The sequence below is a fragment of the Balaenoptera borealis genome, assembly GCF_965194805.1.
Source record: "Balaenoptera borealis genome assembly, chromosome: 1".
Lineage (NCBI taxonomy): Eukaryota > Metazoa > Chordata > Mammalia > Artiodactyla > Balaenopteridae > Balaenoptera > Balaenoptera borealis.
Window position 1 is genome coordinate 155,083,802 of NC_138860.1, and position 19,746 is coordinate 155,103,547.

General features: G+C 47.5%; 1 protein-coding gene across 25 annotated transcripts in view; it reads right to left on the bottom strand.

Annotated features, from left to right (window-relative positions):
- The window catches only part of LOC309618222 (uncharacterized protein), a 221,892-nt gene that overhangs the window by 162,984 nt on the left and 39,162 nt on the right, over window positions 1-19,746 (bottom strand). For 24 of the 25 annotated variants that reach the window (XR_014238354.1, XM_082371658.1, XM_082371664.1 and 21 more), the window contains 2 exons: window positions 3,810-3,996; window positions 3,613-3,720 (listed from right to left, as the gene is read on the bottom strand). Coding sequence is in view for 24 of the 25 variants with exons in the window: in XM_082371658.1 (XP_082227784.1) it covers window positions 3,613-3,720; window positions 3,810-3,867 (166 nt within the window). In the remaining variant the exon portion in view is untranslated. Of the gene's footprint in view, window positions 1-3,612; window positions 3,721-3,809; window positions 3,997-7,219; window positions 7,347-19,746 lie in introns of all 25 variants that reach the window. The other variant, XM_082371673.1, reaches the window with a different exon arrangement.

The window sequence follows — 19,746 nt, forward strand, 5'->3', positions numbered from 1 at the left end:
AAATCACTGGAGATTTATTTCTCTAAATTGGAAACTTCATGCTTACACCTGACTAAATCATCAGGCTGAAATTGGAGCCGACTCCCACGGAAAACACATGTAACCTTATCCCATCTTTGTTTAACGGCGACCCATCAAGCTGCCTGATGGATTCTGCAGATGCGGCCAGCGTCCTCCTCTGGCTCCTTGAATTCTGGGGGTCTCCATCAGACCTGTCTTCACTGTGCCCACCCTGCTCTTGTTGCTCTTCCAGGGCTGGCCTCTCCTACAGGCGGGTGTCCATGTGGGTCTTCTTTGCTCCCATGTCTGCGAGTACCCCATCTGTGTACCTAAGATCCCTCTACCTAAGACCCTCCTTTTCCGTGAAGCCATTCTCCCTGAGAAGAGAAGCAATGTTGAATAATAGGAGAGGCAGCTGTGACATCAAGGAAAGTGCTCTAGGCTAGAAGTTGTTCAAATTATGGTTCTATGATAAAATCCCTTTATCTGTTGGGGTCCAATGACATTGCTCCTTCCTTTTATCCTGTCCCTTCTCTCACAGAACTTTTAGGAGGATTTGATGAGCTAATGTGTTAAAAGTGCTGTATGATTTACAAACTGAACGGTCTGTATTAGTATCTAATTTTCCATGTAACTCACGAAGCACTGCACATGGTACCAGAAGGCTGTGAGTCACCCTCCCACCATGTTAAAGAGTTTCCCCTTTACCAGGAGCGACCAGTCCGGGCTGGGACGAAGAATCGAGAGGGTATCTACTCAGTAAGCACCCTCTGTGTGCTGGACCCTGGGTTAGTGCCACTCATACAGTATTTCACATGATTCCCACATCCTAGATCAGAGTTATACCCACTCCAAAGATGATGAAAATCAGGAATCAGAGGGGCTAGCTACCTTCCCAAACTTTACTGTCTCAGCTGAGACAGTAACCAGAATGTCAGTCTAGGTTCGCCTGACTCCAGAGCTCAGCAAAATGTATGACAAGTGCTCTGCGAGCCCCGAGGGAGAAAAGATGGGCAGTGTGTTTCAGGGCTCAGTATGGACCCTCCCCCTCTCCCAGCCCCTCCCTTCAAGTCCATAAATTCTTCCACACACAGACACACTCACCGGAGTGCACACCGCAGGTGGTCAGTGGCGGGGAGGCTGAGGGCTGAGGCTCCCTGCTCAGAACGGGACTCCAGGCTCACACCTCCACCATGGCCCTTTTGGTGGAGCTGGGGAGGTGGGGGGCAGGAGGAGCCCCTGTGTGTCATTTTCGGCAGCAGTCAGCAGAGCCTTGCAAAGTGCAAGATGGCTTTTTTAGCCCAGCATAAGGATCTAGTTAAAAACCAATAAATCAGCAGTGAAATGTGCATAGCAGCCTTCTCCGTAAAATCAACATGGCTTGCTCCTCTGCAGGGAGCCCTCTGACCGCCAGGACTGAAGCCTGGGCCTCAGGCAGAGCCCTCCTTCGTCCCACAGGGATCTTTGGGGAGAGGGGTCTCCACTCTCCCCTGAGAAGAGGAGAGCCAGGCAACCTGGGTCCTGCCTGGGAGGCGCCTACACTTGAGACATCCCCCTTCTAGACGCAGAGATCAAGAAAGTGATCAAGAAAGTGATCAGAGCCGGCCCCAGACAGCCCTCCGCCTCCTCCACACGGCTCCCGCCCTGACACAGAAAATCGAATTATGAGATGAATGGGCTGGGGAGTGGATGAGAAGGGCGAGCCCCAGGGCGTCTCCCCAGCGCAAAATACAGAAAGCCATCTGCAGGGAGGGGCTCGCGACCCCTCGGGAAGCCGTGCCTGGGAAGCCACCCCAGCGACCTCCGCGAGGATGGGCGCCCCGGCCTCCCCGCGCCCAGGCCAGCCCCAGGCGGGGCGTGGGGATTGCGGGAGGCCCCAGATCGCCCTCAGGACGGTATTTAATATCTGTAAAACTGCCACTCGGGCAGCCAAGGTAAACAGCGTCCCTGGCAGTTCAAAGGTGAGCGAGTTTGAATGTTTCCCCTTTGCCTGAAAGGAATCCGTGCCGGGCCTGTGGCAGCGGGCCCCCGGGAGGCCTGGCCCCCCGCGCCGCCAGCCCACGGCATCTGTGCACACAGAGGCGGCGTCTCCCACGCAAATACTCAAAATTTCTCATTAAAACTTACGACTGTGTCAACAGCGCGGGCTGGGCCCCTAATCTGGAAAAGACATTTCGCCACCCCGCCAGCCGGCCAGCCGCCCGTCCCACGCCCGGAGCCCGAGCCCGGCCGCAGCCCGCTCCGCTCATCTCTCCGCCGCCCCCCGCCCGGCCGAGAGCGCTGCCCACGGGGACCCCGCGCCCAGGCTTCCAGCCCAGGGGATAGCGCTGGCCCCGACGCTTCCGCCTGGTTTCGGCTCGGAAAGAGCTTTCTCCCAGCGGGGGTTCGCTTTGCAGTCAGTTAAATAACGCAGCCCCCAGCTGCACCCCGCACCGCATCTCCCCAGACCTGTTCCCAGGGGTTCCCTCCGGCTTCTGCCGGGAAGATTTAGCTCAGCCCCCGCCCCATGCCACGGAACAGCTGGCACACCTGAGATGTGAACACAGGGACCTCAAGGCCCTCGGCCAGGGAGGTGGGAAGCCCCTGGGCAAGGGTGCAAGATAAGGAAGGATGAACTCCAGTCTCGGTGGGTCTAGACGTACCGACTCCAGTGCAAGAGGGAAATCAGAGAAACACTTGGGAGTAGAAAGAGTCCACCCTGGGTTCAAATCCCAGCTCTGACACTTGGGATACCTCCCTTTCCTCCGCTATGAAATGCGGTCAATAATAGAAAGTTAATACCTGTTCCCACATACTCCAGCTCCTGGCACAGCTAAGCACTCCACACACAGTAGTTATTCATTCAGGCAACCTATGTGTGTTAAGGCCCTCCTGTGTACAGTCATGAACAAAACAGCTGACAGCCTGGGGAAAACGGGCAAGCAGTTGGAACAAAAGAGCCTGAGTGTTATGAAAGGGGGCATAGAAAATGCCAAGTGGGTGCCCAAGGCAGGGGTCCCAGAGAAAAGGATAGATACACTGTGACTGAAAGGTGAGGAGTGGCAAAGGCAGCAGTGGAAGATATTCTAGAAGAAACAGCCTGTGCAAAGGCCAGGAGGCAAGAGACAGCATATGATCACTGGTGAAGGCACCGAGACAGAAATGAGGCTGATGGAGAGGGGCTGGGGGAGTGTAATACACAGTGTACAACTTTCAGTGAGCACTTTTAGATTTGATTCTTTGTTGTGTGTGTGTCTGTGCCTGTGCGTGCATGTGCACGTGCACCTGCTTATAAGCATGTGAGTATACACCTAAGGTATGTGAGTTTAAATATGCCTCCAAATGTGCACCATGCATGTGCTTGTTTCAAATGTGTATGTCCTCTTGGATGTGTGTGTGTGTGTGTGTAAATGGGTAAGCATTTAGATGTGAATATGAGTGTATTTGTGGGTGTACCTATACCTGCGACTATACGTCCATGCTTGTGAGTCTGAATAAGGACGTGTATATCCATGTTTGCACAAGCATCTGTACCTCTTGATGTGTGTCTTTAACAAATACTGATTCCCCACTTCCCACACCACCTTCTCTGGTGTCCGTATGGGGGAGCTGGGTGAACACACACACTCTTACCTTCCACGAGGGCACACATTCCCCCAGAGAGGCCATTCGACAACTGGTACTCATTGGCCTGATGGACCCACTTCCTTTTGAGGCAATGCAGACATTCTGTTTGCTCCACTTCGGGGAAACAAGAAAAAAAAAGCATCTTAAGATTTCCCTCCAGAAAACTGAAATCCAAGCACCCACCTCCCACCCCAGCATCCTACCTAAGTCAAGGTTTGTGGAGACAGTGCCGTGTGGAGAGCAGGAATAACTCCTCAGCATTGGGAGTGGGAAACTCAGCCTCAAGCCGTCTCAGCTGCTCTGCTGATGTGCTATGTCCTGGAACAAGTCGCTTTGGCTCTCTGAGCTGGTGAAAATGAAGACCATGTTTCCTGACTCCTTCGTCTTGGGCTGAAATAGAACACAAACAGGGATGTGGCAGCATGATGGCCGTGCCTCCAAATTTGTCACTGGACTGGGCTAGCCACCTTTAAAAGAAAGAAGGAAGGAAGGAAGGAAAGAAAGGAAGGAAGGAAGGGAGAGAGAGAGAGAGAGAGAAAGAAAGAAAGGAAAGAAAGAAAGAAAAGAAAGGAAGAAAGAAAGGAAGAAAGAAAGGAAAGAAAGGAAGGAAGGAAGGAAGGAAGGAAGGAAGGGAGCAAGCCTCCGAAAAGCCTCATGAAGTCCAAAGGGTCTGATGCACATTTTGCTTCCAAAGGGGCAAGAATTTTGCCTTGTCACATGTGTATTCCCCTCCTAGAACAGTACTGGGCACATAGTGGGCACTCACCACATATTTTTTGAATTGAGAAATGTGTTCATTGAGCTATTTGCTCATTCATTCACTCAGCTAAGAATTCCTAGCCCTCGTTCCATAGCAGGACTTACCTGTCCCCAATCAAAGAAGGAACTCTCTTGCATAGGCTTCACTAAAATTCCAGGAAAATCGGTACCACTTTAAATCCGTGGCTGCCCACCTCCATCAGGCCTCAGAGCTATTGCCCTGCTCCTTCTACTCCTCCCTGTGGCTGTTCAAATCTTCCCCCTTCTCCTCAGAACCTCTAACCTTCTTCCTTCCCCTGACCTTTTAACAGGTGACCTTCAGGGAGAAAACAAAAGCCATCAACTTTTAGCCACAAATCCTGTATATTTCCCTGTGCCTCCTCCAACTTTCGTCTCCTTTTCTCCTATTGGAATGACAGATGGGGTCCCTCCCCAGAGGAAGCCCAGCCCCCGCCTCTGGATCCCAGCACTCACCACCAGAGAGGTCACCCCCTCCACCCACCCCAGTCTCTCCTCGTACCTTCCACCTCAGGGTTTCTCAAACTGACCGTGGTGAACCATTCAAGGATCACAAATTCAATTTGGGGTGCTGTGACCAGCAGTTTAAAAAAAGTAAAATAGGAGAGGAAATATCAGCGTGTCACACTCAGTAAAGGTGAGTACATGTCATGAAACTTTGTTTCTGGTGTGTATCTGTGTGCAGGCGTCCTGGGTCTGGAAGACGATGTAGGTCTGACCTGGGTGCAGTCGGGAAAGAGTGAAAGGCATCCTTCTGCCTCTCTTTTTCTACTTCCTCCTTCCCTTCAGCGGTTAAACATCCTTTAGAATCTCAGAAACAGTCTCTCCTTTAAGTCCACATTTTCCTCCAATGACTGCACCCCTTCTGCCAAACCACCCCCCCAGATCTCTTCACAACCAACCTTCTCTAGAGAGTTGTCTACACTCAGTATCTACACACCCTCACCTCCCATTCTTCTGCAAATCAGCATACCCCCCGCCCCCAGAACCAACGTGAGCCCGTTGCTCAATCCAATGAAGGCTCTGCCTGCGGGGCTCTCAGGACACTGACTGTTTCCTTGGCTCCCACGACCTCCCCTTGTCTCATTTTTCTCCTACCTGTGTGACCTACCGTCTCCCCTGTGGGCTCCTCTGCTCCTACCCAGCCCTTGCTGTTGGCGTTCCTGGGGTCTCACTCCTAGACCCTCTTCTCTTTTCATTCTCCCCTCAGTAATAGTTTCAAGGTCCAAAGGCTAAGGATGCCCAACTTGATCTCCACATCCAAGCTCTCTTCCCAGACCCCAGGCTCACAGCTACCTTCTGGCATCTCTGCTGGGTGCTGCACAGGCCCCTCCTACTCAGCACACCCAAAGGAACCCAGCTTCTTCCTGCACCTTCTCTGAGGTTCCTTGCCTTTGTGGCAGCACCTCCGCCCACCACATCACCCAAACCGGAAAGCTGGCCTCATTCTGGACTCCCCCATGGCCCAGCTGTCCTATCACTATGTCTCAGTGGTATCCTTTCACTCCTCTCCACCAGCCACCACTCTCAGAGTCAGAGCTGTCATCATTCTGTCTGAATTACTTCCAGAGTCTTCTAACTAAGGGGTCTCCAAGCCATCTTTCTATTAGGACCATGTTGCTCTCTGCTTTAAATCTTCCAGTATCTCTTCTCAGCTGCTGGACTAAAGCCCAGGCTCCTCATACACACTTGGAAAGATGTGTCCACACTGACCCTTAATCTTCAGCCCTCTCATTTTATATTCTCACCCTTACTGGTGCTCCTTGGGCTGGGGGGCCTGTGACTGGCTGGGCCCTCAACTTGCTCGGCCTCCCTAGATCCCCTCACTCTCAGGTTCCTCTGGCCAAAGCTAGGCTGACCCAGAGCACCCCAAGCTCACGTTCAAAGACTTGGGCCGGGCCCAGCTGCTTGGCCCCATAAATGAGGATTAGGCGACCCCCTTTGAGGCTGGCGGGTGGGCTGTGAGAAGAGTTGGTTTGGTGTAGATTTTATGGCAGGATCACATTTCGTCATCAGACCCCCCTCTGAAGCTGGCCAAGGGCAGGTCAGGCGCAGGGGAGTGGGAACTTGAGCCGCCCCATCAGCCCAGAGCACAGAACTGCTGGCACAGGAGGGAGCCATGGCTGGAATCAGGAGCCCGAGTTCCAGCCTCCCCTTGCCGCCCCTCCCCCGCCCCCCACTGTGTGAACTTGGGCACATCCTTCCAATCTCTGGTCAGCGGTCTGTAAAGTGGGGGCCCTAGACTAGTGGGCACTCAGGCTGATTCCATTTCCAGGTCCCCAGGCCCCCGCCCCGTCTAAGCCGCAACAAAAGCATCACCTTCCCCAGAAGGTTTCAGAGCTGTTACGTGCTTACAAACTCATGGATTAGGGTTGCCAGATAAAATAGAATATTCAGTTAAACTCGAATTTCAGATAAACAACAAATAATATTCTGTATAGGTATATCCCAAATATTGCATGGACATATTTATATTAAAAACCATTCATTGTTTATCTGAAATGTAATTTAACTGGGTACCCTCTACTCTTATTTGCTAAATCTGGCACCCCTACCTCGGATGCACTGAGGTTTAAGGGCCATGGCCTCATGGTCCATCTAACCAAAACAAGTTAGGTTTTGACAGGTTAAGTGGTCTTGGGAAAATCATCAAGTTGGGTAGAGATCTGTGGTCAAGAGCCAGTAGGGGTTTTGTGGAAGGGTGCTCCAGGCAAAGGGAACAGCATAGGCAGAGGCCTAGAGGTTGGATTGTATTGGGCATGTTCCAGGAAAGGCTAATAGGAGCCGGAGGTGTGGGATGCAGGCTGTAAGAGGCAGAGATGCATGGAAAGATCACCTGGAGTCAGATCACACCACATCCGATCTGTGCTGCTGCTGATGTCGGGGGTGGGGGTCTGGTGGAGGTCTGAGCTGAAGCAGGATCACAGCCAGACACTGGGGTACAGGGAGCAGGATCCAGCCACCTGGAGATTAGGGGAAGGAAAACTGGCATGGCCTAGGAGGAGGGACCTCCAGGATCCAGCCAGGGAATTTGGGCTCAAATCTCTTCTATGTACAAAATAAATAGTAAAAGCAGTCAGTAAATGGTAGCTGTTTAGTTGTCATTATTATCAGGTGCTTAGTATATGCTGTGGTTTGGAACAAGCCGACCTCACCACCAGACTGTCCCCATGGAACCAAGGCCATTTCTTACCCACTGGGAGCCCAGATGATAGAACAATGGCAGCTGGAAGATTCCATACTCTACCCAGCTATGCCACCCCTCTCTCTCTCCTTTGTCCAATATCAGTGAGAGGTAAGCCATCAGGGAGACTATTGTTTCAGGGACCCAATGAAAATTATCCAAGGAAAGGAGCTGCTTTATTAGAGACCCTACAAGGTCTACTTACATGAATCTCTCATGCCATTTTCACAGCAACACTAAGAAGTATTTCAGCCCCATTTTAGAGATGTGAAAACCAAGGTCCAGAGACAGATACTCTCTTGCCCAAGGTCCTTAACTAACAGTAGGGAAAGGCTGGGTTTGAAACTCAAAGGCTCTTTCCTTTACATAAGACTGAGCCTGTGGATCAAAACAACAAAACCTGAAGCCAGTGCCCATGTCAGCCTGTGCAGGCACCCTCACCCCTAATGGGCCCATCCAGCTCAACAGACACCAAACCTCCCACCACCTGGTCCATGAGGCCTTGAAACCTATCTTGCCTCCAGGTCACACACAGGCTTCTTTCCTTGGTGCTATGAAAAGCCTGGAGAATTCAAAAACTTTGAATCCAGTCTAGAGTCCCCAGTTCTTGGTTACATGGTTTCAACTTTCTGAGCTTGCACTTCTTCATCTGGAAAAAGGGGTTAACAATGCCTTCCTCCCAGGAGTGTTGTGAAGATCCAACGTGATAACATATAGGAAAGTGCTTTCAAAACTGGAAAGCATTGTGCAGACTTGTTTCATTGCCCAAATCACAGACAAGCAACATCATCCTACAGACTGAAGTGCATTTTCTAGTTCAAATCTCCCAGATTCATGAGGAGTCCTTTGCTCTAACAAACAAGTCTAGCTCAGGGCTGATTTGTAAGACAGGGGTGATTGATGACACTTCATTTATTTATTTTTCAAACATTTGCTAATCTCTCCTTCTCAGGCCCTATACTGGGCAGTGGTGAATAGAGACATAGTCCTGGCTCTTAGGCAGGTGGTCAGTGGGAGAGAAAGAGACAGACAATAATGCTACAGTTATAACCAGTGACAGAGTATAAGCAAGTATAAAAACATTATAAAGAAGTGAGGTGAACTTGTCTGAGAATTGGAGAAGGCTGTCAAGTAAGACCTCTGTGATGGGGATATTTGCACAGGGTCTTAAATAATGTATTTGTGCCTTCATTCAACAAATATTTTCAAATCTCTTCTAAAGTATTGGGCTACATCAGTGAACCAAATAAATAGTCCCTGCCTTGAAGGAGCTTAGCAGAGAAGACAGATAATAAAAAGATGAATAAATAAATTATAACATAAAATCATACCCTATATATTATATGTATGTAATATGTAACTATATTGCAATATAGCAGGTGTTATGAAAAAAATATTTCAGGGTAAGGGATAATGACTGGTAGGGGTGAATTGGATTACATAGATTGATCATGAAAAGACTCTGAGAAACTGACAGTTGAGCACAGACCTAGTGGAGAGAGAGCATGGACACTGAATGATAATGAAAATAAAACATAAAATTTGTAGAATGTAGCTAAATCAGTGCTTAGAGAAAATTTTATAACTTTAAATGTTATTTGAAAAGAAGAATGCTTTAAAATCAGTGATCTAAGTTTTCATCTTGAGAATCTAGAAAAAGAATAGAAAAGTAAGTAGAGGAAAGAAATATTATAGATAAGAATGGAATACATTGAAATAGAAAACAAACAATAAAGAAAAAACAATGAAATAAAAATCTTGCTCTTTGAAGGGATTAATAAAATTGACGAGCTCCTAGCTAGACTGATCAAGAAGAAGATACAAACTGCCAACATCAGAAATAAAAAGGCTTCCCTGGTGGTGCAGTGGTTAAGAATCTGCCTGCCAATGCAAGGGACACAGGTTCATGCCCTGGCCCGGGAAGATCCCACATGCTGTGGAGCAACTAAGCCCGTGTGCCACAACTACTGAGCCTGAGCTCTAGAGCCCGCAAGCCACAACTACTGAACCCATGTGCCACAACTACTGAAGCCTGTGCACCTAGAGCCCATGCTCCACAACAAGAGAAGTCATGAAAATGAGAAGCCCACGCACCACAACGAAGAGTAGACCCCACTCACCACAACTAGAGAAAGCCCACGCACAGCAACGAAGACCCAACACAGCCAAAAATAAATAAATAAATAAATTTATTTTAAAAAAAGAAAAAGACATCACTATAGATCCTACAGACATTAAAATGATATAAGGGAATATTATGAACAACTTAATGCTAATTAATCCAACAACTTAGATGAAATGAACAAATTCCTTAAAAGACACAAATTGCCAGTACTAACACGAGAAGTAGAAAATCTTAATACAGCCTTATGTCTTTAAAGAAACTGAACTCATAATTCTTTTTAAATTCCCACGAATGAAGCTTCAGATGTTTCCAATGGTGAATGCTCCTAAGTGTTTAATGAATAAATAATACAAAACTGTTCCAGAAAATGTAGGAGGGAACTCCTCCAACTCATTATATGAGATAAGTGTAATCCTGATACCAAAACCAGACAAGGACATTATAAGAAAAGAAATTATAGATCAATATCCCTCACAAAAATCCTTAACAAATTATTGTCAAATCAAATTATCAAATTCATATATATATATATGGCAAGTTGACAGATATAATTCTCCACATTAACACAATAAAGCAGAAAATCATCTCAGTAAATGCTGGAAAACCATTTGATGAGATTCAATACCCATTCATAATAAAAACTCTCAGAAATCTAGGAATAAAAGAAAACTTTCTCAATCTGATAAAAAGACATTTGTGAAAAATCTACAACTAACATCATACTTAATAATGAAATATTAAATCCTTTTCCCCCTTGAGATCAAGAACAAGGCAAGGATGCCACTCGCAGCATTTCTCTTCAAGGTTGTACTAGTGATCTCAGTCAGTGCAATAAGGCAAGAAAAAGAAACAAAAGGCATAAATATTGCAAAGGCAGAAGTATAATTTTCTATATTCACAGATGACATAACCGTGAACATCAAAAATCCTAAAAACTCTATAAAAAATGTATTAGAACTAATACATTACTTTAGCAAGAATGCAAGATACAAGGTAAATATTAAAAAATCAATTATATATGATATATATGCAATGAACCATTAGAAAATGAAAAAAATTTTAAATTACATTTAAAATAACATCGAAAACAAAAACTTAGAGGTAAATTTAGCAAAATATGTGCAAGACCTCTACACAGAAAACTAAAAAACATTGCTGAAAGAAATTAAAGAAGTCCTAAATAAATGGAGAGGTACACCATTTTCATGGATTGGTCTGCTTACTATTGTTAAGCTGTCTCCCACATAAACTGATATATTCAATACAATCCCAATCAAAATCACAACAGCTTATTTGAAGAATTTTTATGGAAAAACAAATAACCTAGAATAGCCAAAACAATCTTGTAAAAGAAGAACAGAGTTAGAAGATTTAAGACTGCTTGATTTCAAAGGTCACCAAAAAGCTACAGTAATCAAGAAAAGTTGGAACTGGCATAAGGATAGACAAATAGATTGATGGAACAGCATAGAATCTGGGATAGATCCATACGTACATCAATTGATTTTTGATCAAGTCAATTCAATAGGGAAAAGAAAGTCTCTTCAACAAATAATCTTAGAACAACTGGATATCCATACGGGAAAAACTGAACTTCAACCACTACCTAACCTCATACCGATTAAAAAAAAAAAATTCAAAATTGATTCTATACCTAAATTTAAAAGCTTAAACTACAAAACTTCTAGAAGAAAACATGGACTATAATTGTGACTTTGGACTAGGTAAAAATTTCTTAGGACACAAAAAGCACCAACCATAAAGTAAAAAATTGACAAATTGGACTTTTGTCCACCAAAGATATTATTAAGAAACTCAGTATAGCTTGCCTATTACTTGTATTCAGAATATATAAGAAATTCTTAATAATAAAATGACAAACCAATAAAAACTGGGCATACACTGAAGAGTCACTTCACAAAGAAAGATATACAAATAGCCAATAAGTGCATAAAAAAGTACTCAGTATCCTTAATCATGTGTAAATGCAAGCTAAAATTATAAAGTGTTACAAGTACACACCCCAGAGAATGGCTAAAATGAAAACAGATTGACAATAGCAAGTGTTGACAGAAGCAGCCAAAATGCTCATATATTGCTGGAGGGACTGTAAAATGGTACAACCATGTTGGAAAACTCTTTGGCAGTTTCATATAAAGTTAAAAATGTATCTACTCTATGACCCAGCAATTCAACCCTTAGGTATTTACCCAAGAAAAAGGAAGACATATGCCCATTTCTCTTATACAAAAGATGTTTATAGCAGTTTTATTCATAATGGCTTCAAACTATAGTCAACCCAAATAAATGAATAAACAAAAAGTGGTATCTCCATACAATGAAATACAACTCAGCAATCACAAAGAACAAGCCACTGGGAATTCCCTGGCGATCCAGTGGTTAGGACTGACTCTCACTGCCGAGGGCCTGGGGTTCAATCCCTGCTAGGGGGGAAACTAAAATCCCACAAGCCAAGCAGCGTGGCCGGAAAAAAAAAAGAACAAACCACTAATCCACCAACAACATGAATGAAGCTCAAAAGCATTATGCTGAGCAAGAGAAGCCAGACATAAAAGAATACATACTGTTTGACTCCATTTATATGAAGTTCAGACAAAAACTCATCAATAGTGTTAAAACTGAGAAAATTGGTTGCCTCTGGGTAGTGGAACTGATTGGGAACAGTCCTGAGGGAGCTTTCTGGGGTGATGAAAATGTTCTATGTGCGATTTGGGTGGTGGTCACATAGGTATATGCATACTCATCCAATCACACTTAAGATCTGTACATTTCACTGTGTCTTAAATCAGCTTTAATTTTAAAAGTTGTAAAACTTGTGATGAGATCCATGAAAGGGGGGCAAAGGGAGTACCAAAGAAGTCTAGGGAAAGGTGGACCAGGGGAGGCTTCAAGGAGGAGGTGGCATTTGCACTGAGCGTTGAAGAATCTGAATAGGAGTACTGTGAGAACCAGACGAGATGCCAGATATGAAGGAACTTAGGGAATTGCTAAATATAAAGGATTGCTCAGCTCAACCACTGATGCCTCTCAACCACTGACGCCTCTTCCGAACAAAAGAAGAAAGACCAGAATAAGCATTTGGGGTGGGGGTTTCCACATGGAGCTCTGAGTTGCTGAAGAGAGATTGATCAGGGCCAGGTCCTGGAGACTGGGTATGTGTACTCCTGGGGGTGTGCAGCAATGTGCCAGGGGTAGACTCGGCACCTAGTCAATTGCTGGGCACATGGAAAGTACTCGATAAATGTTTTTCAAATGAATGAAATATAAATAAAGGCACTGCTGACAGATCTGAGCTTGAACAATGGCTTGGAGCCCCAGAGAGGACCCAGGGCTGGCTCTGGTTCACCCTGCAGAGAAGCCAAGCACAGTCCTGGAGTGCTGAACTTGGACACATTCTATCACGCAGCTCAAGCCGCCCTGGGGGCGCCATATAACTTTATTGTAAGCTCGTGCAATAACACAGGCAAATGGAATAACAATGTAAAGTTGGCTTTAATTAAAATGAAGGGTGTTTGCCTCTCCCTCCTTTTCCTACTAAGCCAGGGCAGCCTGCTGAGCCGTGCAGAGCAATCAGAGGAATGTTTCCAAAGCGGGAGGCAGCCCCCACCACCCCCCTTACGAGGTTCACCAATATTCGAGTGGCCCTTCCCCCTCCCCAGACCCCACCACTCTCCCTTCTTACATGATCTGCATGGCAGAAGGGCATGAAGAAGGAGAACAGGAGAGATGATGCCTTTCTAAGGGCATCAGGAAGGGAGAGAGAATGCTGTTAAGCAGTGTGGGGAAGGAAATCTCGTCCACTTAGCCAGTCTACAAATGTCTCAGGCACTACCATGTGCTAGACCTTGTGCTGGGTGCTGGGGCCATCCTCAAAGGACTCACTGTCTGGTCGGAACTCATCAGTGCAGAAGAGGTATCCACCCAGCAACACATGAACAAGCCACGAATCCAGGGATTCGGTTCTGACATGTGTCCTGACATCTGGAGAATAAAGTCGATGCTAAGAATCTGCTAACTGGGGAGAAGGACCTCATGCAAAAGGACCAGCAGAGATGGCACAGTGCTAGGCACACTGAATACCTCCTACCCTGTGCTCTAGCCTGTGCTGTGCTGGTGAATGTTAACCACATGAAGTTGCTGTTTCTAGGGAAAAGGGAGTCCCGATTTGTAGCCTTTGCCAATTTCCATGGTGTAAATTCTCCCACAGTGGTGAATTTCTAGTTACCAATGTTATATTAACCAGCTTGTAAAATTCCCAACAAGTTAACAATCAGCTAGTATAGGTCAGTTCCAACACACCACTCATCCTACCTGTCTGCAGTGCTCTGGGCTGGCGAGGGGAATTCTGAACACTAGCATCTCAGCCCAGGGTTTGCATTCAACCGAAATTTTTTTTTAATTTATTTATTTTATTTATTTATTTTTGGCTGCATTGGGTCTTTGCTGCTGTGCGCGGGCTTTCTCTAGTTGCAGCGAGCGGGGGCTACTGTTCGTTGCGGTGCGCGGGCTTCCCATTGCGGTGGCTTCTCTTGTTGCGGAGCATGGGCTCTAGGCGTGCGGGCTCAGTAGTTGTGGCTCTCGAGCACAGGCTCGGTAGTTGTGACACACGGGCTTAGTTGCTCCGTGGCATGTGGGATCTTCCCGGACCAGGGCTCGAACCCGTGTCCCCTGCATTGGCAGGAGGATTCTTAACCACTGTGCCACCAGGAAAGCCCTCAACTGACATTTAAAGAGTATCTTCTCTGTGCTAGGCCTTGGGCCAAGAGGTCTCGGACCTTTAATAATAATATAATAATAATTCTAGCTAGCACCTATTAAGAGTTTACTATATGTCAGGTTCTCTTCTAAGAGCTTTTTTCACAAATCAGTGCATTTAATCCTCACCACAACCCTCTGAAGTAGATATTAGTATTATCCCCATTTTGCAGATGAAAACACTGAGGCTCAGAGAGAACAAGTTACCTGCCTGAGATCACACAGCTAGTAAGAAGCAGTAGCAAAGGGCTGTCATCGCTGAATGTCCTCCTTACAGTTTGGCTATTGCCTGCATTTTGAGTCCAATATTCTCCAAGTAGAAGCCAGAAAAGCCTCATCCTCAGACCCCTTTGTGGCTCAGATGCAGACATGTGACCCAGATGCACACCAACGTGAAACCTGGATACAGAGAGGATGGATCAGTGGCCAGGGCAGTGGCAGAGGCATCCAGTTCTTCGGGAACGGCAGTGATGGAGCCTCTGGCTTCCAGCCCAGAACGCCATAGGGACTGAGTGACGGCGTAGTGATGTTTTCACTCAAAATGCTCCCATGGTTTAGTTAGGCCTCATTCCTGGGGTCCTCCAGAGATTCTGCGAGCTGGCCAACATCCTGTAATAAATTCCCCTCTGCTTAAACTAGCTATAATGAACTCTGTTGTTTGTAATTAGGAACCCCAATAAGATGGTGGATCCAGGGTTCAAACTTGGCTCCAGAACTCAAGCTTTTACCCACAATGCCACACTTCATTTTCTCCTCCCCCTGACCCTGTAACTAAGGCTCTACTCCCATTTCACAGATGAAGAAACTAAGCCTAAAAGAGATCAGATCAGCTGCCTGAGCACACATATTAAATTGAGCCACATGAAACTGTTGCTATTCAATAGTTTGGGGCTAAGACATGGCAATTTCATGTGGTTCAACCTGACAGAAATAGGATTTTAGTCTAGATTTGTCTGACTCCAAAACCCTTGCTATTTCCACTGCCTGTGCTTTCTCACAATCAAACTCGCTCATAGGATCTAGTGGGTGAGAATCTGCTCTCAGGTGGTACAAGCAGAGGTAGTGAGGAATGGGGCGGGAGGTTGGGGTGCCTCCCAGGAGAACCTGAAAGTCCAGGAGAGATGGAAACAGCAGACAGGAGCTTCGGCTGACTCAGTACACCTTCACATGCATCTCTTGCACCAGCCCTGAGCTGATCACTTCTGGGGAGAGCACTGAAAAAGAGCACCTGGTCCCTGCCTGCATGCAGCTGAGGTCAAGGATTCTTGCACGGGCAGTATTGGAGGAGAAATAGCACAGGACAGCAAGAAAAACAAGGGCTATGCAACCTGTTAGGAGGGAGACCTCTTGGCAAGTGGAGGCCAGAGCAGAGCCTCGAGGAATCTATAGGTCGTGGATGAGTGGGGAGAAGGGGCAGGGCGTCAGGCGGGAACACCAGCAAGGGCAGAGGCGCAGAGGCTGCAATGAGTGTGGCTACGTGAAGGGGAAGAAGGGAAGCAGCTTAGGTGAAGCGTGACGCGTATGAAGGGCAGCAACAAGCGACAACTTGGAAAGAAAGGTTGAGAATGTCATTCGCTTGCTCTTCAGCACTTACTGGGTGCCCACGATGTGTCAGGTGCTGTGCTAGGAATACAGCTGGGAACCACTCAGGCCCAGGCCCTGCCCCACAGACCTTCTGACCTTTCAGGGAAGCCACGTGCTCAACAAGGAAGGACCCAGACAGTTAGCTAATTGCAGTTGACGTAGATGTCGTCAACGTGAAGTTCAGGGAGCCATGATCATCTAACAGGGTGATGAGGCCTGAAAAAGTCAAAGAAGGCTTCCTGAGGACATGACGTTTAAACTGAAACCTGAAGAATGATCGCAAAGCCAGGATGAGGCTGGCTGAGGGAGCCTCAGGAGGGACACCCTGAGCAGAGGAAGTGGCAAGTGGCAGGGACCTGAGTGGGAAGGGGTTTGTCATATTTAAGGACCCGAGAGCAGACCATGGGGTTGGTGTGAGCTGCGTGAGGGCCGCGGGACAAGTCAGGAGGGGCAGCCAGGAGCCATTCTGGACACAGCCTGGCAGGTCATGGTAAGGAGTTTGGATTTTATCCAAGAACTGTGGAAAGTGATGTCATCAGCTCTGTATTTTCTTAATCACTAAGGCTGCTCTGGGGAGAAGAGACTGGAGAGAAGGAGAGTGGAGACCAGTTAGGAAACTATAGGAACAATTGGAACTGGATGGGGTTATGGCAGAGGAGATGGAGGGATGTGGAGCTTCTGGGTAGATTCTGGATGTGGAATTGACTCGGTAAAGCAGTTTAGCACAAGTGTTACGTGACATAACCTCCCCCTTCCTGGTTCTCTCGTCTGTAAAACGGGGCTGTAACAGGACCTTACTCTTAAGGCTGTTGAAAGTACGCAGGTGAGTTGATACACTATGAAGGGTGTGGAACGGTGAAAGGTAGCTATGACTGACAGGCAGATTTGGGGGAGGATGCGGGTCCTGTTTTGCATGCATTCAGCTGAAGAGGTATACGGGACATCCCGGCAGGGATGTCAGGTAGACTGCTGGACGTCAGGAGAGTGGTCTGAGGAACTCAGGGAATTACTGGGGTGCAGATGGTCTCCAGAGCCACAGAGAAGGAGGGACTGTCCTGGGGAAGAGAACAGAGTGAGCCCCACCAGTGCCCAGCTGAGCCCCGAGGCCCCGCTCGGCTCTGCATGCCAGGCTATGGCATTGGGCTGCTCCTGGGTCCCAGGAAGAATATTGGGAGCGACAGTGGCTTTGGCAGCGCCCCTGGAGACACCAAGCGGTTCCTTCTGACTCTGACCCAGGCTGTCTCAGCTAGTGGCCTTTCCTTGATTCCCTGGGGAGCCAGGCCTGAGTCAACTCCTCCAGGCCCTGAACCTGTCTGAGCCTTCAGACCCACGGCTTAGGCCGCTAAGCCCCAGCTCGTGCTGACAAATCCCTTCTAATAGGGAGATCAACCTTTCAATACTACTGCTGCTGCTCAAGAGACATGTCGCAGGGCAGTGGGAGAGTGGGCATCCCAGTATCGTGGGCTCTCGCTGCCTCTCTGGCTTGTCACTACCCACCCCAGCAACTGCAGGGGCTCCCAGGGCCCCGGCTTATCAAAGCCACGTGCTGGGAGCCCCGTGGGGAGATGCAGAGAGCAGATGAACAAAGAATCTTGTCCCTGAAAGGCTGAGAAGATCAGACTCACATCAAAAGGAGCTCTAGAGCCCCTGGGAAGCAGGGGGGCTCCAGCACACTCCCACCTCCAGGCCTTTGCTCTTCCTCTGCCTGGAACATTCTTCCTCCAGATATATGCAAAGCTGGCTCCATCACCTCCTTCAAGTCTTTATTCAAAACTCATCTTCTCGGGGAAGCAGTCCTTAACTACTCCACTTAACACTGCAAACACAACCCCTCTGTGCTCCCTGTCCCCCTTCCCAGCTTCATTTTTGTCCATAAGATCATCACCTGCTATACTATATGTCATCTTATATTTGTAACTGTCTGTCTCCCCCCACTAAAGAGACAGCTCCATGAGGGCAAAGCCTAGACCAGAGCCTGGCGCACAGTAGACAGTTGATAAGTATTTGTTGATTGATTGATTGATTAAAAGGCTGCCGCTTCAGCAAGTCACTGGACCCAGGATGAGAGTCCTGAGTTTGAGACTAATTGCCCCTTATGTCCTTGGTCAAACACTCCCTCTCTCAAAGCTTTAGTCTTAGTCTCCACATCCATAAAATGGGGATTATGTCACCTACTCTGGTTCCCATATAAAAAGAGCCTTTGAAAACCTCTTTAATATATTAAATTATTATTATATTAGTATATAACATATTGTATTATTTTTTTAATTTATTTATTTTATTTACTATTTTTTATTTTTTGAATTTTATTTTATTTTTTTATACAGCAGCTTCTCATTAGTTATCCATTTTATATGTATTAGTGTAGATATGTCAGTCCCAACCTCCCAATTCATCCCACCACCACCACCATCCCCACGTTTTTTATTTATTTATTTTTGGCTGCATTAGGTCTTTGTTGCTGTGAGCGGGCTTTCTCTAGTTGCGGCGAGCGGGGGCTACTCTTTGTTGCGGTGCGCGGGCTTCTCATTGCGGTGGCTTCTCTTGTTGTGGAGCACGGACGGGTTCTAGGAGCGCAGGCTCAGTAGTTGTGGCACTCGGGCTCAGTAGTTGTGGCGCACGGGCTTAGTTGCTCTGCAGCATGTGGGATCCTCCTGGACCAGGGCTCGAACCTGTGTCCCCTGCATTGGCAGGCGGGTTCTTAACCACTGCACCACCAGGGAAGTCCACTGTATCATTATTTAAATAATATTAAACATGTAAATGTGGAACAGAGAGAAGGAGAAGGTGGCAGGAGATGGGACCAGAGGCTGTGGGATCAGAGTACAGAGGTGGGGGGCACCCGGTGGCCAACACTGTCAACCAGGGAAGTGAACTAGCCTGAGACTAAATTGGGGAGGGCTTGATGGGAGTTTCTGGAGGGCCATCCGATTCATCCCTGAGGCCCCAGTGTCCAACACTGGGGAGGTCCCTTCCTGGGTCTGAGCCTACTCTGAGCACAGTATGCTCAAGCAGGCCTGAATCATCCTCCAAGAGGAGCCCCTTCATCTTGTGAAGAGAGGACTTCCTAGGGAGCTGGGAGAACCCCGACATCACATCCAAATGGCCAGACACCTTAGAGAAGGGGAGTTTCAGATGCGTGGCCCAGCATCCTGAATGAGGGACAGATTTGCCAGCTCCCTGCACTAAGGCAGCTGTGGGGTTAAGCAAGAGTCCCTGCTCCAGACCTGCCTGCTCCTCTTCACCATCTGCCTGGCAAACACCCATGATCTTTACGACTTGGCTCCAATATCACCTCCTCTGGGAAGCCTTCCTTGATAGCTCCTCCCCACCTCATTGCACCTTAAGTAGACTGACTGCTCCCTTATTTGCACCTCCTGTGCCCTGTTCAGTCATTCATTCCCAGAAAAAAAATATATTTATGAAGTGTTCACTATGCCCCAGGATGTCCACTGGCCAAGGACTGGGGATATAACAGTGAAGGGGACAGATGAATGCAGTGGCCTGCCCTCGAGAAGTTTACAAACACAATGCTCTCCTGACCTCGTGGATCCACGTTGGCTCTCCCACTGCACTGGGTGCTCATCAGGGCCAGAAGCTCTGCCTGATACTTCTCTGTATAATTGCCCAGGGCTCTTATAGAACTGGTACTAAATATTGAGAAGCTTCTGACCTGAGCCCCCCACCCCCGAAT